Here is a 23,360-nt window from a genome sequence, read left to right on the forward strand (position 1 = left end):
CACAGCCAGGACATGGGTGGTGGCTGACTCCCTGAGGCAGATGGAACAGCATCAGGGATCTTGTTAGAGTCCCCGCAACTGGGAAGACATAATAATAATTTTAAAAAATCACCTTAGAGTAAAGGATGCTGGCATCCTAGAAATATCCGGTGCTGGTATTTCTATATTATTCAGGCTCTTTGCAAAAGCCCAGCGTCTTTCTCTAGGAGATTCTTATTCCACATGTGTCTTCCTCTGATTCCTTTTCCACATGTGGTCGCCTAGAGCTCCTTCTCAAATTACCCTGAGGTAGCTGCTACGGAGACACGTTCGCTGTGCCAGGGCTGAGCAGGAAATGGGTAACCCATAGCAGAGGATCAGCAGCAAAAGCCATTTGTGTTCGAAGGAAACGAGAGCATTTGGAATTCCGGTGTGCTTGGGCGGAGGGGAAGAGGTCGTTACATTGGCCCAGACAGTCTTTGTCCCTGCTTTTCTGGAAGGGAGCAGTGGGACCATCTCGGAAAATGTGTTGGATGAGAGAATCACTTGGCTAGGAGTTACTTCCCCTGCATAAGCCTGTGTGTGCACAGACATGGGGAAGGAGGTGGAGAGGGGGGCTCCTGAGGGGCCTGGAGAGGAACAGAACTCAAGGAGGAAAGAAGAGCAAATAAGCCAAAAATAGCTTTGCAACAGACCCCTCAGAAGGACTGTAACCCTTGCTCTTAAGTGGTTAGAGCTCCTCCCTTCAAATGAGAATGGTTTTGCTGTTGCAAGTAATTGCCTCACCCTTGCTTTATCTGATATTTAAAAAGTCAATTGAGTCAGGTAGACACAAGGGAAGATTTCTAGTTTCTTCCCTGCATCTTCCAAAAGTGCCTGCCTGGCTGGCAGGCGCAGGGCACAGAGGCCTAGGCCGAATTCAGCTACCTGCTCTGCAGGCTAAACTGGAGCCTTCACCCTGACACCCACTCCATTATGTCTTGGCTTCTATGTGGGTGGCGAGAGGGAACAACCAGGACTTTCCCAGTCCCCTCTGCTAAAGTCAACCACATCCCCAGGGATGGCCTTACATATAGATAGAGAGGGTGGCTGCCTGCTTGCTATGATTTGAAGGGCTGAAGGTCCGAGGAACCTTGCCCAAAAAGGTCAGCTCCACTAGCCCACAGCTGAGCCTGCAGGTCTCACTTTGCTCACTCCTTTCAAAGGTCCAGGTTTAAACAGAATTGTGACTTGGGAGGGGGAAGCACATTCAGCTACTACCAGCTGTTTACACCTTAGCTGGATTCACTGTATCACATTAGCAGTGGCAGAAAGCAAGCCTCCCCCAAGGGGATGGTTAAGAGGCCAGGAGCTCAGGAAAGTTCTGGAACATGAGCTATCACGCTGTAGTTTAGAGCCCTGAGCCGCTAGAGGTAGTTTGAGGGAGTTTATGCTAGAAGGGAAAATTGGTGGAGAAAAGAGAGTGTCAAAAACAAATCCTGGGGCTGGCCCCATGGCCTAGTGGTTAATTTTGGTGCGCTCTGCTTCGGTAGCCCAGGTTCGGTTCCTGGGCATAGACATACACCACTCACCAGTGGCCACGCTGTGGAGGCGACCCACATACAAAATAGGGGAAGATTGGCACAGATGTTAGCTCAAGGCAAATCTTCCTCAGCAAAAAACAAAACAAAAAAACAAATCCTACCCAGTTCACCATCTTCCAAGGGATGTGTCTGCTTCCTCTACCCCAGATGAAAATGCTTTGGATTTGGCAACTAGGTTTACAACAAGAGAGATACAGTCTCCTCTCCAGACTGAGGCATTTCCTCAGAATTCATACTCATCTCCTCCCACTTAATGCAGGGACCATGTGTTGGTGAAGAGGGACGAGGTCTGGAGCTGGGGTACCATTCACCTTCCCTACTGGGTTTCATGGCCTGGCATGGCCCACCCCTTGCTTCCTGAGAAGAGGAGCATGAAGTTCTTTGTCATGGGGGGTGGGGGGGGGATTTTCCTCCTTGGCCAAGCCTCTGCTCTGGAGACAAAAATAGGAAAGGAACACACAGAGCAGTACCTGGAAGCCAGGAGTCTGTCTCCACCAGTGCCAGGCACAGACCCGCAGAGTGGGTGCTCCCAAAGACGGCTGGATTCGACTTTGAGCTGGGGTCCTTTTGCATTGGAGAGATTAGAAGCCATCTGGACAACTACAGCCCTAAAGATGGAGCACTGCTGCCTAGCTTAGATTCACCAGAGACACCACAGGAGCCTAAGAGGTTGCCAAGGGAGCGGGTCTGGCAGCCTCAAAGCAGGGGAAGGGACGTGGAGCAAAGATGCAGTCCCAGGCTCAGCAGAGGGCCCACAGCCAACATAAACACATGGCAGGCAAAAATGCAAAAATCAATTCACAAAGACAGCAAGAATGAAGTCTAGATAGAGCCCAACTGAGCGAGCCCCCTGGCCTCAGTGGGCTGCAGGGACTGGAGGAACCCCATCCACCCAGGTTGCCACAGTGCCAACCATGGCGACATGGCATCAGCTGCAAGCTGCTGTGGCTGGCTCAAGGGCCTGGGGCCCATCCCCTTGGCCTCCAACTGCCAGGCAAAAAGCAGCACAAGCCTCTGCTCTTCTTCCTTCACCTACAGCTTGGCCCCTGGTGGTGTGCACCTGGCCAGCTCTGCTCGGTTTTTTGAAGTGTGTGCTGAGCCAGAGAGGAGCAAATGAGGGAGGGAGAAAGGGAGCAAGGAGGGCGGATGGACTCGAGGAAGGGAGGAAGGGCCAGGATGCTGGCCTCCTGAGGTAGCCTAGATTCCGAATGAATACACTACTGACTGTGAAAGGCAGCAGTGCTGCCTCTTCCAATTCTAGCACTTCTGGGAGTCATTTCTCAGCTCACACTTCCCTCCTGTGACAGATACATAAATCCTCGGCTGAAGAGGCTGCCGTGCCCCTTCCTGTCTCAGACGTGATTTTCCTCAGATGAATTGCACCACCTCCTTCAGACTTGCATAGGTTAGACGACCAGACCAGACACAGTGATACAGCCCTCAGGTTACGGTGCAGAGGGAGAAGGGAACTATGATTTCCTGTCAACTCCCTGGCCCTGCGTCTCCCCAAGTCAAACCAGGTACCAGTGGACAGGCCCCTTAGGCCTTGCCGGACAAATCCATGGCATAAACAACCATACGACACATGCCAAAGACACACAGAAAAGACTTCTGCATGTCTGACAGCCAACTCCCAAGTATTTCTGGGTGGCTTTTCCACTTTGTGAAATGTCTGTGGCAGTGCTTGGTCTCAGCTTAGCTTCTCTCAGTTTCTCCTCCTAGTTTCTGTATACTCCAGGGATGCAAGGTCATTTTCAGATCAGCCCAAATAATTAGGAAGGCAGAACTACTGGAAAAAAAAATATTAGACCCATAGTGCAATTCAAAAGCTAGCTATACAAGATTTTTTTTATATTATCTTTTATTTTGGATTATCCATGGCACACATCCAGTGTTACCCCAGCCACATGAAATTCAACCATGCTTGTATTTGAAATCCGTGTGTGAGTGGATAATTTATTTTTGAAGAATCTTCTTTATTTATGCTCAACTTGAGCAGGTGTCAAAGTGATCTTGCATGCCTAAGTACCCAGAGACTAGTTAGAAGGAGTGGGGGCAACCTGGGATTTAGTGACTGCTATGGATAATCCACTAAGTGGATAATGAATATAGAAATCATCAAAATATGACTCTACCCAGATACAAGAACGGTGCTATGTGGGTAGAGCAACTAAAGACAGAGGCTGCAATGAATTGTCAGCACACAGTTTAGTATCATTAAGGGAGAAGCATGGTCCTGGATGCTCTAAATAGGAAAAAAAGCGTGTAGGAACCATGAGGTCATCTTCCTTCTCTACTCCATGGCCACCGACCACTAACGAAACCCTACACTGCTCCAGTCTCCTGGGGGACAGCTAGCTCAGGGGGGTTAGGGGAGGCAAGTGGGTCCTCCGAGGTCCAGTTAATTTTGCTCCTTTTTTAACCTGCCATCTTGCAAATGTGTGTCGCTGGTCAGAGGAGAGATTGAGATGATTGGCTAAAGGCAAAGGTGAGCCTGCTACACTCCCAGCTGTCACAGAGGACAGAATGAAATCTCTGGGAGAGAATTTGGAGATTGTCTAAAGGATGGAGAAATACAAGCTGGTTCAAAGTCTTTGTTTTTAAATAGATTTAGCTAATTTGGAAAAGAAGGCTAACAAGGGACATAATAAGACCATTCTAGCATATTAAGTGGTGTCTAAGATAGCTGGAGGACAGAATTGAGAAGGAACAGTCTTGGAGAGCAGAGGTTGTTAAACATTGGAACGTGCAACCAAAGGACATTGTGATATTTCCTTTCTTAGAGTTGTTTGAAGCTCAGCTGTCTCTGCGTGAGCCCTTTGCTAAAGACAGTTCCAGACATTGGACAACATAGGAAGACACACAAGGTTCCTGAGGTACAACCCAGCCAGAAGGCAGGAGACCAGACCCACAACCTTTATCATCTTTCTGCTTCCTTCTGGTGCTCACCCTATAATCTGCAAGGTGAGCCCTGAGAGGAAGCAGGACCGATAGTCATGTTCCCTATCTCAGGGCAATGGAAGGAGGAAGTGGAGCAAGCTTCTTTACGCAGAGCTCACCATAAACTCCTGGCAGAAGTGAGAACCCTCTTGTACAGTTCGATTTTGTACAAATTTCCCACCAAATCCTGTCTGAATCTGTCCGGAAATCGGCACAAGTCCATGTGAAATTGCTGCAGTGACATATTTCCTGTCCTTCTATTTGGGCTTTGTGCACTCAGAGAAAGATTGTAACCTCTTAGACTTGCTTCCGGGAAATGCCTCCTCACATTTGAGTTGAATATGCCCATGAACAATGCTGAGAAGAAATCAGTGGAAGCTGATGAGGACAGCCCCACCAATTTTCCAGCGGCTGTTTCCAGAGCACGGTAGAGACAGCACCCTGGAGCAAGGGAAAGGCCTGCTGTTAATCTGGAGTGTTGAGTGTCGCGGGGCAGAGCAGGACACCAGGGATATAAAAATAGCAGGGTGTTCTTACACTTGGACTAGGCCTGTCAGAGGGGGCCTTCGAGCTAGGTGTACATAGATAAGACAATCTCAGACCATACTGTACGGCTCCTAGTATCCTCCAACTCCTCTCGCTTGCCTCGGCTAACATAGTGTGGTAGTCTGGCCCTGAATCCAGGGATTCGCCTACCACTGGCAAGATTTTGGCCATATCTGAGTACTGCCAGTATTGTTATTTATTTAATATTTTCTCTAAAATAACTTTAGGCAGATTCACTTTAAAAGAAATGCCTCCACCTGAGAAATATTTTTGAAATCATAGCGTGTATTTCCCCCTCTAATACATGTTAAATAAATAAATAGCTATAAAATTAGAAAAAACAAAGTTAATCCACGTACCACCTAAAATCATCTTGCACACCACCAGCGTATGTTTACCACGCTTGGGGAAACAGTGCTCTCTGTATAGTGCACGCAGATGGTCCCCACCGCCAACAAGCACGGCTTTATTTCCTCCTCCAATGTAAAGCCGGCAGGGCTTTAGAGCGGCCGAATGGCTGGGATACCGTCCTGAGCCTGCCTCCCTCACGCCTTCCTCTCAGGGCCAGAGCCCAGGCCCTTATTATTTTCCTCCTTTCAGGTGCCAGCCCCAGCCAAGGCTGGAGTTTGCAACAGAACACAGGGCCCTTATTCTTAGTCAAGTGCTCCTTCCCTCCAGCTATTTCCCCTGCTGAGAATTCCACACTAGACCTCACTTAACTCGGACAGTGCCCTCTGTGGAGTGGACTTCCTCAGACTTGGCCCCAGGGGCTGCATCGGCTGGAGTGCCCCAAGCCCACATCAGTAGCCTGCCTGTCCGCCCTGCTTACACAGGCCCCAGCAACCTCCCGCTGGGGAGTGGGGAGCACGTGGTGCCCCTAGCTGGGAACATCATCTTCCCTGGGAAGCCAGTGATCCCCCCCTCTCCCGGAGCCTGCTCCCCGGGTGGTCGGGAGACAAAGGAGGCCCGCAGCAAGAGTACAAGAGAAGGGGCCAAAGCACTCTGCAGGCCAGAAAGATGTGCACTGATATTGGCTAAACTCAAGGACTGTTGAACAATCAGGGCTGACCAACAAGGTAATGGGCTTATGCGTAGATGCCTTTGGGATGCTTTAGAAGAGATTCTTGTTTCGGGTGAAGAGTTAAGGTCCTTCGGTGTCTTACAAATTTTTTTTGTTGTTAAACAGATAATTATCCCCCATCCCCACCCCCCAACTCCCAATCTAACCTGGCCGTTCTCAGCGTCTCTGGATACAAAGTCCTTAGAAGAGGAGAACTGCTCTGAAAGAGGCGAGGCTGAGGCTGGGAGCTCCACCTACTCAGCTCCCAGGGCTCCCAGAGCCCCCTAACTTCCACCACCCACAGAGAGATGCCTTCTAGTTCAGGGGAGCCCAGCTTGAAAACTCTCTGGTGAGGAAAAGCAAGCCAGGTGAGGATCCAGACTCTACCAATTTTAAAAGACACATGTAGATTCTTATTTGTGACCTTGTTTGTTTGGAGGTAGGACCTCTATTTAGTGAGGGCAGTGGCACAATCTACCTCCCCTCTTTCTTTTTGTCCTCTGAACTCCCTCCTCCACTGCTTCCCTCCCTCAAATTCACCTTCTCCCTGGCCTCTCCTCTCCTCCCCTCAACTCTCTCCTCCCTTTCTCCCTTCTTCTCTCCTTCTGGCAGCCCCTAAGGTGCCCACGAGGACCATAAAGGCTCTATATAGTGTAGCACTATTACCTGCGGGAATTCTAAGATCCCTTCCAACCTTAGGAATCTATGATTGATTAACCAAGTGGCAAGAAATGGTTGTTGAATGAGCTGAGCCAAGAAGGAGGGCTAGCAGGGAGAAAGCAGAGGGTGTGGTGGTGAGCGTGAGGTCACTAGGGCAGTGGGCAGGTGTCTGGACAGGTGGGAGTGGTTTCTCTTCTACTCACTCTCCCCACCGCAGTTCCCAGCACTGGAGACACTGGTGGGTACACGGTTGGCAGAGGACATTGGAGATGGTCTGCCATACAGGGAGCTACAAGCTCTCATGCTTGGCCCGGCAAGGAGCTCTCTGGTTAGTGAAATGTCACCTACTATGAGTTGTAGACTCTCATCATGTAACCCAGGGAGAGATGACCAACTTTGAAGGAATCTGAATGCAGTGAAATGTACCAAACACCAACACTCACCAAGCAGATTGGTTTCTGGTAGCTCATCTGTGCATTAGAGGGGGCACAGTAGCTATATACAGTGGCCTTCAAATTCTCAAAGGGCCTCGCATTGAGTCATGCAGTGGTGGGTTTGGGGAAAGTTGGGGTTTACCAAGAAAACAGGTTTCTAAGACAGGAGGCCAGTCTAGTCTCTCTTCTAGATCTGGATGTGAACATCCAAGACCTGAAAATCATCCCTAATTCAATTGAGAATTTCTGCAAAGACACACATGAAGAACTCAAGAAAAGCATTCTGGGTTGAGCACCTGAGTTTTGGGGCTGAAGGGGCCACTGGGAGACATTTGATGGAAGGTCTCATTAGCAACTGTGCTTTAATCACACCCCAAAATACCCTGGTTCTTGTTACGTACTCATTCCAAGCCCATCATCTTTGAGTTTGGAAAATCGATCCTAATGTTCTGTTCAGCTTGGACCCCCTCTTGGGGTCACGACTCTTTACACAATTACCACCTTCTCCTTGCCTTTTCTTGCTCATGTGAACCCCTCACCCCTCCTCAACATTCTAACATTCTGGGGTTCAATGACTTATTCAAGTGTCCATGCATCCCATCCACACACAGCAAGATTTTAAAGGTGTAGTCTTCCAGAATATCTAAGTTGGAAAAGACCCTAGAGACCACCTTGTCTCTCCCCTCCCCCATTTTGTAAGTAGGGAAAGCAGCCCGCAGAAGGGTAGGGAGTTACTTACTCAAGCTCAAGCATCAGATTGGTGGCAAAGTCGGGATTCGAATCCAGATCTTCCGGATCCAAATCTGACCCACTTTCCACCACCTCAAGCTGTAGCTCCTCCAGGAACTGTGCCTCTTCCACAAGTTCAGGGTCCTCTCCAAGCTGGGGCTCCTCCACGAGCTGGGGCTCCTCCAGCCTTTCCCCTTTCATCTCACTGCTGCCTAGGGAAGCCTTGATTCTTGATTGCCTGGCTGGGGTTGGTTCTCTCTTCTCCCTCTCTCTCTCCCTCCCTCTCTCTCTCTCTCTCTGTGTCTCTCTCTAGCTCTCTCTCTCTCTGTAGCTGCCAGGCTAGGGTGGGAGCAACTGGAAACTCTTTCCGAGGCTCAGAAGAAAAAGTGCTCAGGGAGCCTCTGGGCCAGCCTGGGCTGGCTCCGCTGTGGAGGTGGGAGGAAGTTCCCGGCCCTGAGTGCCTTGGGGGCTCCCAGGCTCTGAGGGAAGGCTAGAGCTCCTGGGGCAAGCGCTGCCCTCTGGATCTTCTGCCCAGGGCAGGCCAGCTTCCTAAACTAACTCCCAGACTGAAGGGGAGGGCCAGATCCTCCGGGGCAGCCCAGACGGCGGCTCTGCCAGCCAGCCCCTGTGGTTGGAACTTTCAAAAAGACCAATGTTTCAGCAACTGATTTCTTTTCCAACCCGAACAGCAGGCCTTTCTGTCCCTGTTGCATGCAGCCCCAGCCTGAGCAGAAGCAGGATTCCAGGGCTGGGGCTCCATAACACCCAAACCACTGGTCAATTCCATTAAATAAAATCAAATTAAAAAAACACCATTTTTGGCATCTGGTGGACCCAAAGCTGGTCTCCTGGCATGGAGATGTTGTGTACCTACTGGGATGGGATGTGTACAGCCGTCTAGAGACGAGAAGTTGGAAGACCATTGGATCAGAGAATCAGGAGACATGGTTTCTCTTTTCAGCTGGTCAGTAATTGGCTGTTTGGTTTTGGGCAAATACCCACCCACTTTGGGCCTCAGTTTCCTCATCTGTAATGGGAGGGGGTTAGATCAAATGGCTGCAAAAGCCCTACCAGATCTAGCCTCCGTGTTTCCATCTAAGATGCATGTGGAGGCAGAAGGTGCCAGCCACCAACCCTGAGAAGGGGGAAGTTCAGGGTCTTGAAGAGGCAGTCCCTGCCTCCACTGCCCTCTGAAATCCTTCTTCATTTACTAGCAACAGCAGTAGGGCAAACCTCATGCCTGTAGGTTTTGATTTCTGGTAAAAATTTCAAAGCTCCCGGCACTTTGCATCCCCCCCTCCCTGCCCCTGCCCCAAGCAGGAGGAAAACCAGAGCCTGCTGAGTCATTTACACCTGAGTGTGAATGAAGACGGTTCAGAGAGCAAGCCTTAATAGGGAGATAGCTTGCGAGACTGGGTTGCAGGTGTTAGCTGGCTCTGACCAGGAGAGGGTGTGTGACTGATGGAGAAAGGGGAGAGGTCAGTGAGGGAACTGGTGAGAGAAGGAGGTGAGGCAAGTCAGAGAAGGTTTTGTTCTTGTTCTACATATGACTTGCCTAATGATAACGAAGGCTTCCCTATACTGAGTCCTTCCTGAGAGTGTCCTCTCGCTTAACCTTCCAAACCACATTTCTTCCCCCATTTTCTAGATGAGGAAACTGAGGTCCAGAGAAGTCACTTGCCAAGGTTACGGAGTCTGTCAATGGTAATCTATGAGATGTGAAGCCCCTGTGCTTCATGAGCACACCACGGCTAATGTCCTTCTCTGCTCCTCGGTGACCCCTCCACGGTCTTTCGAGGGTAGAGAAGCCCATCCCAGCTTCCCACATGGCCAGCACCTCCCACTCCTCTGGAAGAGGGACAGGGAAAAGCAGAGTGGGGCCCTGCCTCTCTAGGATCCTGGCTTCTGCTCAACAGCCTTGGGCACACCTTTCAGCGAATAATATAATATACTGCAGAAGCCTCCTCGACTTGAATAGGAGACTGAAGACACAGCATTTTGGAGATATGGTCATTTCTGGGTGTCAGTTTCAAGTATAATTTTCAGCACTTTGGTTCTTTAGTCTCTTCACTGGCCCTCATCCTGTTCATCTGGCAGGTGATGAGCTCTTCAAAGTCTTTCTGATCCTGACTTTCTAGCTGATAGGCCATTATAGCCCTTAGAGAATCACTCGCCTAAATCAAGCCTGCTTGATCTTGGCAATGAGAAAATTTCCTTGGGGGTTTGCTATTATCCGAGGGCCTCAGTGAGCTGGAGGAGCTTCAAAATCCACATCTTGGGGCATTAGCAGTGACTGGGTTCCTTTTGCCTTTCTTCACTACTGATTTGGGGCAAGAATCCCTCACAGACGGGCACACGTAGTGCCCAGGGTTTTACAAGGTGACTTTTCTTTTTGTGGATTTTTTAATCCTGGGGAAGCCCCCTTAGTCTGTGTTCTCGTGGCTTCCTGCACCTTTCCTTCATTATGATCAATTGTAATGATACAGCTGTTTGTGTAATTATCATTTGATGTCTGTCTCCACCACTAGATTGTAAGTTTCCTGCCGCAAGGATCCTGACTGGTTTATTGGTTGCCACTGTATCCTCTGTGCCTAATCTTCATCGTGTGCACAGAAGGAGAAAACGTCCTCCACAAGTACCTGGGGTGGGCAGTCTTATTGCACTGCCCCCAGCACAGGGGTGCTCCCCAAAATTATTAGACTGTGGGGAATAGGTGTTCCAATGAGGCTAATTTGGCCAAGAGATGAGACGGCTGAAGGACGCAGGCAGGGACTCTAACAGCCCCTTAGTCCACTCCCCACACCACTCCAGTCCCAGGAGAGTATATGCCAGTTTTAATGACTGATCTCCAATGGAAATTTTATAGACATTTGTATTATGAAAGTGTTTTCATGAAAACACTTTCATCTCTCACACATGCACTTTCCTTTTCCTTATACGCACTTGCTTCTGACTCCTTTGTTTTCCCCACCTGTCTGTCCCCTTCTGTCCATGGTCCTTATAACCAGCCCTCTCACACTTTTATTCAGTTCTTTATTGCTACTGTCACTACCTTACCTATATTTATAAATTAATATAATATCCCCTGGTAATTTCTTCTAGCTTCTCTGAATGCTTGTAGTCAGGAAGTTCTTTCTTCTATCTAATCTCAATTCTTCATGCTACAGTAGAGGCCTGTTTCCTCTTGTTCTGTTCCTAGTGTGGTTTGGAAACGGCTAGTCACCATCTCTGAGTTGCGACTTTTCTTATATTTGAAGATCAACTGCTCTTCTCTCTCTTTACCACTCTCTGCCCCTCCCTCAAACTCTTTTAGATCAATCATCTTAGTTCCTTTAGCCTTGCCCCACAGCTCCCACAAGTCCCAGGGTTTACCTCCTGCTGGCTAAGCAAATCTTGTTGGCTTTATCTGGACCCTTCACCATCAGATTCCCTTGGATCATGCTGAGCTCTCAGCTGTCACCTGCCTTGCCATTGTGGTGGGGCCACCTCTCTCAAGTGAAAGCTCCTTGGAGCCCCTTGATCAATTTCTTTGCCCTTCTTGGAGGTGTAGCCTTCCTTCTCTTTTGCATCCAGGCTGTTTTTCAGCTTAGACAAATATCTGACATTTGCAGCCCAGAACATTTACACCTCAGGCCCCAGAAAGGAGTGTAGCCTGAAGCTCTGTGCCCCACTGCCTCTATACAATGAGAAGCATTCATTACTCAGAAGGAGGCCCACAAAGGGAAAACAAAACCCAGACGACCCTCCCCTTTCTTTTTTCTTTACAGTAAATAATTTACAAAAACAAATTTTCCTCCCCACAGGCTATACCCGCTTTATCACCGATCCCCAGGGCCAGCCTTTACACATTTCCATACTGTCATGGACTATTTTTAGCAAAGGATGACATTAAGTACTAGTTGCCCCGTGGGCTTCAAACTCATCTCTTCCTCTTGTCAGAATGGTGTCAGTCTTCCCTTTTTGGACCTGCTGGCCACTCATGGCCTAGAGATATTTCCAGAGGTAGGAGCAGCTACCTACATGGTATGACTTCAGGGGTTCCTTAGAAAGTCCTCTGTCTAAAAATGTCTTTTTTGGCCTGGATCTGATGATGAGAATTTCAGTATTAGAGATTCATTTCTTTAGCTCAAGTAGCACTTCCTCAGGAAGCCTTGTCTGATCTTTCGTTATACTCTCTGACAGAAGCTTATTCCTTTTCCCACCTGGCACTTACTCAGTTTGTAATTATACATTCATTAGTGCGACTATTTGGTTAATGTCCATCTCCCCTACTCCACTGACTATTCCGTGATAGCTGTGTCCATGCCTTTTGTGAGTTTCCCATTCTATTCCCAGTGACTAACACTGAGCCTGGCACATGGAAAGTGTACAAGAAATATTTGTTGTTGACTGAATCTGTTCATGAACTTAAATGTGAATTCTCCAGAGCACTGGTGGGAAAGGGTGTGGGCACAGGTGCCCAGGACACTAGCTGGGGGAGAGGGCCCCAGAAAGGCAGAGTGGAGTGCTGACCATAAGCAGCAGTCCTTCCCTAGGTGACCTGAGGCTAGTTCCTTGTGCTTCGATAGCTCCCTCTCCTTTCCTGTCAGCTTGAGGCTTCCCTCCTTCCTCAGCTCTACCCCGGGGTCTTCGTTTATAGGGCATTTAGGAAATAAGGGATTGACCAAGGTGCAAACAAGGCTAAAATGACACCCTAAGGGGCCACGAGCAACTTTTTTCCAGAGACTTGGGCGAATGGTATATATATCCTCATGGCAGCACCTTGACAACCCCCTAGTTCTGTTACCCACCTCAGAAGGGACCTGGTGGAGACCAAGGCCAGAGGTGCACAGATAGGAAGACACACACCCCCCCCCGGCTTCTCTGGTGCCCACCCTTGACTGTACTCTGAAGCTCAACTCGCCTGGTTCCAAAGAGCTTTCTCCAGGCATCAAGAGAGGTGCCTTCCTGCTCCCAGGACCTGAAGGCCTCCACCTACCCAGGGGTAGCCCAGGTCCCTGAGGAGAGGGTACTAGGGGCCAGCTTGCCTTGAGTCAGAGAGGGGCAATGAGAGGAGAGCCGGAGTGAGCCTTTCTCTCATTCCCGAAGCTTGGGGACTCTGGGTTCCAGCCCTTGAAGAATGGAAAGTGTTCCTCGTTATCTCTACCCCAGGCCAGCCCCTTCCTACCCATGAGCCCCGCTGGACTGGCACGGTTCCCCTCCCCTCTCCCAACTAAAGAGCCCCGCAGCCACTTCCCACTATGGCAGAGCCAACCTATTCTTTAAGGCTCTTCTGGAAGCCATGGCCATAACATAACGAGACTCTCCCTTCCTAGTTTGCTTTGGCATTGCCCAAGCTCCGGACCTACAGCCCCAGGGCGCAGTAAGCTTGAGGCCTTTCCCTCAAGGAGCAAGCGCTCCAGCTCAGTCCGTCGTGGCTCTGGTGGAACTGATTTGTTCTCCACCTGCCTTGGGTGTGGCTGCCCCACTCCCCCAGCTACACTCTCAGCTCCCCACTGCCCTTTCCTAGCCTCTGCCGCCTCCCATGTCCTCTACAGTGCTTAGCGGGGTAGGCTTTCAATAAATCCACAGTAGGCGCTGGATAAATAGCAGGCCCTTGGTCAATAAATGATGGATTGATTAAATGAAGTGTTTGGTTGCTCAGTACAAGGCCAAATGAGGTGCTGCCATCATTCATTCTCTGTGCACCTGGGCAAGCAGAGTACATTGCCTTCAAACTGAGCAGGGTTTTTTTCTTATTCTTTCTTTGTTTCTTTTTTTACTACAACTATGAACTGAAAGGGCAGGAGGATAGGGAGAAGCGAGGGAGGAGTCTCAAGAAAGGGAATTCTGCACCTCCACCTCAGGCTCTCCTGAGACGGCGGTCTTGAGCTTATCTGAGAGTTCGTGAGTCTGAGCTTCGGATACAACCATGGCTGCTGGCAATTCCCACTCCAACTTTTTTATTGTATTTTCCTGTTTCTTTCTCTTTTTCTCCAACTGGAGAGCAGTGTGCCCAACCAGCCTCAGCCTGTGAGCCATTTACCTGCTGGCAACACAGTGGGACAGGCTGGGATAAAGAGGAGGGAAGAGAAGAAGAGGACCTACTGGTTTAGTCATAACCGTTGAGCCAATGGAATATTAGATCGATGGGGTTATTCTATGTTGTAAATAGTCAAATGAGCTTACTAGAGAAATATGTCTTAGAACCCAAGCAGCCCAACTTCACTGAGGACTCAGTTGCACCAAGCCAGTAACGTAATTTGCTGAATAGGCCAGGAAGGGAGCTAAGAACCACTGTGAATTCAGGCCAGCCTCAAGCCACCATGAGACTTCATAAAGAACGGATTGGGAATTGGCTCTTTTAGAGCCTTCCTTTAGACAGCTTCTCCAGCTTCCAGTAAACATTTCTGCTTGGGGTCCCCAGAACAGTCCCTGAACCAACAAGCAGATACAAAAGGAAGATGGACTTCTAAGACCTGTTCTGGGGCTCCTCCAGACACAGCAGGCTGTCTCCTTAGCAGTGTATTACCAGGTGATAGCAGGAGCCTCCCATCCCACATAAAATGTCCTAAACCACATGAGCCCACAGCAGCTCACCTGCCCGCTTGCATCTGCTTCTGAGTGTGAGGGCTCAGGTGGGGATCACCTTTGCAGCCTGGCACTTGCCTCTGAGAAGACTGCTTGCCTGACACTAGGGGAGGCAGGCTTTTCCTTTGGAAGTATGATGAGCTTACTTAGACCCTCAGTAGGCTTCTGAATGCCTGGCCCCAGGGAAGCCTGCCACTGAGCAAGTAAAAGCTTGATGCCTCAGTAAGCTGGCTCTGTTACATAAGGCACTATGCAAGATATGAGTCAAGGCCCTCAGGCCAAGGGGTGTGTGTGTGGTGGGGGAGTAATCCAGGAAGGAGCCACTGGAACCACTTCCCTTCCTCTCACTTCTCACCCCCTTCTTCCTCAGGGATAGCCATAGCCAATCACCAGCCTAGATAGCTCGGGAATCCCGGCCAGACCCCCGGCAGCTGCTCTCCGTCTCCCCTGAAGAGAAGACAAGAGGAAGTGGGTTGAATACCCAAGGCTATTTTGTGAGTAAATTCTTCCTTCGAGGAAGGATGGGGAAGGTCCCTGTGGGGCTTTGTCCACAGGCGGGGCCTAATTTCAGGCTGGGCCTATTTGAGGAAAGTGTCTCCCAGGGGAGGAAGGCCGATAGCGTGCCTGGGGCATCATTGCCCAAACATGCTTCCAGCTCTTGTTTCCCCTTAGGCTGGTGTCTGCACAATTGGAAGCTTCCCTTCAGTCTCCATGCTGGCTGGGATCTCACACCTCTTATACTATTTCCAAAAGAGCAATAGCTACTTTGGGGCAGGGCTTTCCAGCTACAAGGTACAAGTGAATTTGATTTACCCGCTGACCGGATTCCCTCCTGCCTGGATTAGCATTTGGAAAAACTTGCTTTCTACTCACACAGACTCCCATCTTATCCCCACTCTGACTCCTTAGCTAAGCTGAATTTTGGCATGATAGACAGTGGCCTCCATAAGCCATTTTCCCTGCCCTGACTCCTCATCTAACCTGCTTTCAGGCTGGGATCTAGCCTTCTGGCCTTCACGGGGCTCCCATTAGCCCACGGGGTTCTATGGAGGGCCTACTCTGCCAAAGCTAAGGCCCCGTGGCAAAGCCCTATCCCCTGCCCCATTATGGCAGGCATTGGGACAGCACAACATGTCCTGGGCCATTATTGCTCTTTTCATCTAAAAGGGAAAATTTGTCTTTTTGACCCCTGTGGTCATGGAATGCTCTCCCTTGAGTGCAATGTGCACACAGAGTATCCCACCAAATGGGCCCAAGCTTCAGTCCCACTCAGCACGGTGCTTCTCCAGGGCTTGAGAGGCTATTGCACGACACCAACCAATTTGTTACGTAAAGCCTGCCAGCCATGGCAGATTATGGTTTGTAGTTATCTTGAGGAATGCCTTACATAAGAGGAGAAAGTTCAGGTAGGAGCAGAACCACAGTGAGCAAACATAGTGCAATGGCCACCACCAGGTGCAGACACAGCCGACCTCATTCCTCCCAACCAGCCTAGAAGGTGGGTACAAGCGCTCTGCTGGGCTCTATCACTCAAGGGACCAGAGACCTGGCAGCATTGGCCAGACACATCCGTCTCCATTTACCCAGCCTCCCTGGCCTTCAGGACCTGGACTGGAAAGGAGCCAACACTACCTGGAATTGAGAGCTTGTTAGTTTATCTGGAAGTGCAAATATAAGCAGGAGTGTTAACCTTCTCTTCAAGCAGAGAGGGAAAATAAGGTCACCCTGGAAAGAGTTATTTTCTGAGGTGTAGGTTCACATGGGTCCTCTCCTGGCAAACTTGCAGAGTGCATGAAATTCGTGCTCTGTTCTTCCCATCTTGCTTTAGGAGCACGAACCTTCCATCCAGACCTCTCGAGCTCTCATGCTGCCCAGAGCCCCATGCTGCAGCAGGCTTTCCACAGACTCCAGCCTCATCTTTCCACCTCTCTTTGGCTTTCCCATGTCCCATTCCCATAGAACCCTACTCCCAGTGAACTGTCACCCTGAAAGAAGTTCTGATAAACAAATCCACACAAAGTAGTCATTGACAAGTAATGATGTCACATGTTACTCTTTTAAAACGTACGGTAGACCCTGGCCCTTCATGAGAGAGACACAGTGAAACTTTTGCCAGTCCTTAATTCATAAGCATCCTGGAAGCATATCATTTCCCCCATAAACGTTCTATTTCCATCACTTTGTTGAACTTCTTAGCTATCTTTTCATTGCAATTACTGGCACTAGCAGCTGACTCTGGGAGGGGTATTCTCCTCCAAGAAACAGACGTTTGCTCATTTCATGAGAGTTACTACATTTGTATGGACTGACTATGAGTAGAGGACCACAAAATTGGGTTGAAAAGTGCATGCTGGGCAACTCCACTCCTAGATATATACCCAAAAGAATTGAAAGCAGGGACTCAAAAAGATACTTGTACACCACTGTTCATAGCAGCATTTTTCACCACAGCCAACAGGTAGAAACAACCCACGTGTCCACAGATGGTTGAATGGATAAACAAAATGTGGTATACATATACAACGGAATATTAATCAGTAATAAAAAGGAATGAAGTCCTTTAAATGCGACAATATGGATGAACCTTGAAAACATTATGCTAAGCGAAAGAAGTCAGACACAAAAGGCCACATATTGTATGATTCCACTTGTATGAAATATCTAGAGTAGGCAAATTCATAGAGACAGAAAGTAGATTAGACGTTACCAGGGGCCGAGGGTAGAGAAGAATGGAGAGTTATTCTTTAATAGGGACAGAGTTTCTGTTTGGGATGATGACAAAGTTCTGGAAATGGATAGTGGTGATGGTTGCACAACACTGTGAATGTACCTAATGCCAATAAATTGTACACTTAAAAATGGTTAAAATGGCAAATTTTATGTTATATACATTTTACTTCTATATATGTAAATGTGTAATATATACATATAAACATATACATATATTTTATATACATACATAAAACACACACATATATCATATATATGATATATATATAGTACGTGCTGGTAGAGCACTAGAGTCACTCACCAGCAAAAACCTCTTGGCACATAGAATTTATATCTGTGCCTCAGCAAAAAGACAATTTCTTACATGTCGAGGTTCTCATGAGGTATCCAAACCATGAATGTTCAATTTGCAAATGCGCTTGTGTTTTTAACAGGGAATGTGCCTTAATCCAAGAGTGCCTATTCTTTGTCAGACCACTAGGCACTCAAGAAATAGTTATTTTCAATTACCTTGAGCTAGGGAAGAACTTTCAAAGCTTGATACCAAAAGCAAAAATCACAAAGGCAAAGAATGACAGGCTTAACCACACAGAAACCCAAAACCTCTCTACAGCAAAAAACTCCATCCTCAAAATCAAATGGCAAATTAGTTGACAAAGGATTGCAATCCCTAGTTCAGGATTTCTCACGGTGTGGTCTGCATACCACTGGTGCTATGGGAGAAGAGTTTTAGATGGTATACGGACAGAGAACTGAATCTTAGAGTATGAATTTAGGCACTACAGCAGGCAGGCAGGAGACTAGTTTTGCCCCTCAAATCGCACCGTGTAAGTGGCTATGTCCTCAGAAGTCAAGCCCAGGAATATACATTTATGAAATCGTTAGTTCTAAGACTCAGAGAAGCACAAATAATTTTTTATGCACATTTTCTTGGAAACCTGATCTCTGAATCTATATCTTTCCCCTTACTCTATATATCAACTCAATGGGAAAGGTTAAATGAATTAGCACACATAAAGCAATTAGAAATCTTTGCTGTTATTTTCTGAGTATCTAAGTGTGGGAACCAGTTGCTGTCAGCTCAGAAGCTTAAATTTTTTCATAGGCTACATTTAAATTGGAAATTTTAGCTGTTTGCCCAGCCTATTCTATCTGCCTCCTTAGTTTTCCAGTTTTAGAAGCATATTCAAATGATAAGATGGAGTCCCCTAATAATAGGGTGACCAACCACCCCAGTTTCTCTGGGACTGTCCCAGTTTGAGCATTGAAGGTACTATGGCCCTGAATGAGAGGGTTGGTGACCCTACCTAATAAAGACATTTTAACCATTTGCTTAGTTTCTGGGCTAATATTTACCTCTGCTTAACAATTCTTTCTTCATAGACAATTCTTTAGTCTCTGACTGATGTTAGATGGAGTTTTGGCTCTGCTCTTCACTGTAAGGCATTGGGCAAGTTACGTAATTTTCCCAAGTCTCAATTTCCTTCATTATAAAATCAAGAAGGGTGATAACAGTAGCCATTTAATTGGGTTGGTGTAAATATTAAATTAGATTATGAAGATATAATGCTTAGTACATATTGTAAATGCTCAAGAAATATTAGCTATAAAATCTATTATAGTTATTAGTTACCTAACACAAGATTGAAGGGATGGTATTTAAAACACAGCCCCCCCCTCAGTAGTTTAGAGGCACCATTTACATACCAACAACCTGCATGACCATTACCACTGATTCGTATGTATATACACAGCACTGTCTATCAGGACTTCTACCAGGCTATTAGTTACTGCATGTGGTTCAAACCGAAAAAAAATCACATTTAAACTTTAATAACGATTTTCCAAGACTAATTTAAAGTCATAAAATCTTTACATATGACCACACCAACAATTAGGCAGGCATCTAACCAAAAAACCTTTATTGAGTGCTGGTTGTATAACCAGAAGCCAAGGAAAAACCAAGCAAGTGTAAAACACAGCCCTGCCCTCAAATTGCTTACACTCTTGTGTTCCAAGGAAACCAAAAGCTAAGCTGAGAGCCAGGGACAAGTCAAAGCAGACAAACCAGATAGAAATCAAGAATGTGCCCGCTCTTAGTCCCAAGAACATAGGAGCCCTTGCAGCAGGGGAGTGAGCTGCAGGAGGAGGAGCAGGGAGAGTCGCTTCTCCAGAAGAGGCCACCTTGAAAGTAAACAAATTAAAGGAAAAAGACATCCAAGCAGGAATTTGAAATATCAAATCATTAAATTCAATAGAAGTAAGAATGATGGCATTTGAAATATCAAATCATTAAAGGGAATAGAAGTAAAAATGATGGCTGAGTTATGAAGATAAAATCCCAGGGAATAAATGAAGTAAGAAAGAGGAAATTTTCACTTTGGAGAAGGCTGTCCAGCTCAGATATTGGAGAAGTCGCACGACTAGCAATAATGGTCTCCTACTTGCTAATGAGCATGTCATACTGGGCAAAACCCAAACGAAATTCAGAATCCACAATCTCTAAGGTCCCAGTTGTCCAGGAAAATGAGAGAATGCTTTGTCCTGCTAGAACTATAAGGCTGTTACCATGGGACCCTGTCACTCCCCAGCCTCACTTGAAGTCTGAGGGCTTGGTGGTTCACTGCTCAGCTGTTTGGGACACTGACTTGCTCTAATCCCAGGAGGCAGGGTGCTCAGGTACACAATTCCGACAATCCCAACAATTCGCCCTGCTCCCTCCACCAGTACCCTCAGCACCCCACACCCCACCGTGTAGCATTTCCAGGCTTTGTCAATAGACCAGTGTCAATGGAGTAGGTGACAAAGGAGGTTTTTCCATTTAAGAAACCCAGACAACCAGAAAGCCTCCCAAGGTGTGGCACAAGCGAACACTTTGATCTCAGGCTCTCAGCCTCACACCTCACTCCCCTAGGTCCAACCCTCCTAGGCCCGGAACCTAGGAATCAGAGCTGAGGAAGCATCCTCTCTTACACTTCACCAAAGCCATTTTGGGGCAGTTTCTCTCCCAGTTGAAAGAGTGCAAACGGTACAGGCACTCTTTCCAGGTGTCTCTGCTACCCCTCCCCTCCCCCTCCCCCGACGCCACTCTCCTACCGAGTGGAGCTGGATTGTTAAGAGCCTGTTAGGGTTTTAGCTCCGCAGGGTTACAGCGCCTGGGGTCTGAATACACTCGCAGTCATCTTTCACCAGAAATGAAGATTCCCTCGAAATCTGTTCCCTATGTGGCCTGGTTTCTTTGAGCTAATGAGATAAATTGTTGCCTAAAGTGAAATAATAGATGAGAAAAGGCTTCGATGGCATGGAAAATGCCTGAGAAATACAACTTGTTATAATAATACTAAACGAGGTTGGCAGCCCTGATTGTCCCCTCCAGGAACTTCTGGGGCTGAGAAGGCAAACCTGGTCTTAGCACTAAGTGAGGGTAGTTCTTGCCTATCTCAATTGCTTTTAAAATTTCTTATTTGTGCCTCACCAAAAAGCCATCTAATTATTAGAATATTCTCTGGATGCTCAAATTTTCTTATCACCTTATCTGAGCACAGCATCTGCCCACGACCTGGAATCTCGGAACTAGAAGGAAGCTTAAAGACCAGAAGAGGTCAGGTGACTTGCTTAGGTTCACTCAGTGAGGTAGAGCCATAACTTGTACTACAACTGAGGTCTCCCACAACGGGGTTCTCTTTCTTTTCCATAACCGTCGTCAGTGAGAAAGAATAAAATCCACCCCCATACACAGACACACACACACACACCCCAATGCCCTGTCCTGATGGCTCTAAGAACACCAAACCCGCGGCTGGATTTCCTGAAGTTGCCACCCATGCCTTGAAATTGCCTCAGTTGACCCTCCAAGACGGGCTCTCACCAGAGTTTCTCAGACTAGAGGACAGCAGCAACCTTGGGTCTTCCCATTGTGTTCCACCCCTCCCCTCTCCCTTCCTTGCCCTTCAGCAGGATTTCTAGAAAGTCAGACCCGCATTCGAACACACACCTGTGCAACACAGATTCATCCACTCTCCTGTCCTAGGATGCTCTCTGGGGCTGCTTTTAGCGGTCATTCGAAATTGAAGGCTGTGATCCATGGAGGAGGTAGGGGTCCCCCCATTTAGAGTCTCAAGAAATTCTCAGGGGTCTCCTACTTTTCTTATTCCCACCCTCCTCTACACCAGCAACAGCTTAATTTGTCTGGACGTTTTGCGCACCCTCACTGTCAGTCAGGGCCACTCAGTGATTTAAAAGCCCTTGCAGTTTCAATACCAGTTTGCACATTTAAAAATAGGCTTTGGAGGAGGGTGGAACTCAGATCCCAAGAGTACCCCAGGGCAGAATCTCCCAAGTGGCTGTGGAAATGTATGCATTTGAGAAGGGGGTGCGGCCAGCTACCCCCAAACCATCTAGAGCTCTGTCCACCTTCTGAACTCCAGCATCTTCCTAGAAAAGCCTCTGCAGGCACCCTTCAAAATAGAGCTCCCACCTGCCAAGCCTCCCCTCAGCCCCACAGGACTCCAGGTAGCCTCAGGGTCCACTCATGGCAGCGTGGGAGCCTGACGTCCCCAGGAACTTCTTGGTTGCCCCTTTTGTCAGAGACGAGGGTCCAGCAGAGGCTGGTGCGAGCCGGGAGGGCGAGCATCCCCCCGCCACCCCCCGTGTGCCCAGCCACCCACCTGTGGAAAAAGAGCAGGATGGAGAGCATGGTCTGATCGATGTTGCGGTTGCAGATGCCCTCGTTGATCAGGTAGCAGGGGTCCCGCAGCACGGGCTCGAGCGAATCCTGCCGCATTATGCTGTTGAGCTTGTCAGTGTTGAGGTTCTCGAAGATTAGCTTCTCCTGCAGCTGCCGAAAGTTGTTCACGGTAGGGCTGCCCGGGTTGTTGTTCTCCCCGCCGCTGTCTCCCTGGAGGCCGCTCCGGTGGGCCAGGTCCAGACAGCAGTTGCAGCAGTCGAGGCCGACAGGTGAGCGGCAGTCGGTCTTGGGCTGGGCCATCTTCCCAGGCTCGGGGGACGCCTGGCCTGCGAGGTCAGGGGCAGCTGGCAGGTGCGCGCCCTCTGGGCTGATCTGAGGGGACTCCAGGGTGTCTGGAAAAGACAAGCTGTGCGGAGAAGAGTTGGAAATTAGCGCCTAAAGCTAGCCACCCTCGGCTCGGTCCTCTTCTGGCTGTGCTGCTCGGGGTGCGAATACAAACAGCTGGACAAACAGCTCCGAGCGGATCCTTTGGGCTCACTTCCTCCTCCTCCTCCTCCTCCTCTAGAGGCTGGGGCCGCCCCCTGAGGTGCCACACGAGGCCCCAGCGCAGTCCCAAGTTTCCCAAGTGTGAGCGGGGCTCGGGGCGGACCTGTGGCAGCAGGAAGGGCGGGCAGCAGGGCAGAAGGAGAACCGGGGCGCGCCCTCGCTCCTTCCCTCCTTTGCTCCCTCCCTCCCCGGCTCGCTGGCTCTACCGCTCTCGGGCTCCCCTGGGCTGTGCCGGCGGAGCGGTGGCAGGAGCCGAGAGCGAGTGAGCGAGTAAGCTAGCCGCACGCCCAGGAGTCAGCACTAGGCTGTGACAGCATGTAAATTACCCCGGAGGGGCCGGCGGAGAACGCTCGGCCGCCGCTTCCCCGGCGAGCGTCGGCCCCGGAGCCGGCTCGGTCCTGCCCCCAATCCTCCGCCCCTGCCCCGCCCTCACCCTCGCGCCCTTGCACCCACACGGCCGCTCGCACCCTGGCCCGTGCTCCCGGGAGCCCGGCCCGGCTCTCCCTCCCTCCGCGAGCCCGGCGCCTCGGCTCGGGCTCTCTCGCTGCTCAGGGCGCATCCTCGGCCAGAAATCTATGAGCAGCCGCCCGGGGCCGCCGCACCACCCTGGTCTCGCGCTCGGCGGGAGGGCAAATGTCTCTCGTCCCACCGCGGACGGGTCCCCCTACAGGAGAGACGCCGCTCTCGAGAGCCCGTCTTGTCAGCCTTACACCGCGGCCCTCCACAAGCCTGTTTTCGGGGGGCGGGTTGCAAAGAGAGCGGTTGCCCCCGCAGAGAGCCTGAGAGTGTCAGGCACACATCAGGAGGACCCACTAAACGCCTTGAACAAAACTCACAGAAGCACGCTCAAACTCTCCTCGGTTTTTGTCCCTTCCTCCTCACTTCACTTATCTCCC

At 49.2% G+C, this 23,360-nt stretch overlaps 1 protein-coding gene across 4 annotated transcripts in view; it reads right to left on the reverse strand.

Moving 5' to 3' along the window:
- Window positions 1–23,360, reverse strand: part of TSC22D3 (TSC22 domain family member 3) — a 59,029-nt gene extending 35,669 nt beyond the window's left edge. The window contains exons 1-2 of one of the 4 annotated variants that reach the window (XM_058536474.1): window positions 23,301–23,360; window positions 21,899–22,324 (exon numbers count right to left, since the gene is read on the reverse strand). In XM_058536474.1, the coding sequence (XP_058392457.1) occupies window positions 21,899–22,218 (320 nt within the window). In that variant the 5' untranslated portion in view covers window positions 22,219–22,324; window positions 23,301–23,360. Of the gene's footprint in view, window positions 1–7,941; window positions 8,143–21,898; window positions 22,325–22,567; window positions 22,654–22,931; window positions 22,953–23,300 lie in introns of those variants that run through there. The other 3 variants (XM_058536473.1, XM_058536475.1, XM_058536476.1) reach the window with 3 other exon arrangements.

This window comes from Diceros bicornis, chromosome X, assembly GCF_020826845.1.
Source record: "Diceros bicornis minor isolate mBicDic1 chromosome X, mDicBic1.mat.cur, whole genome shotgun sequence".
Taxonomy (NCBI): domain Eukaryota; kingdom Metazoa; phylum Chordata; class Mammalia; order Perissodactyla; family Rhinocerotidae; genus Diceros; species Diceros bicornis.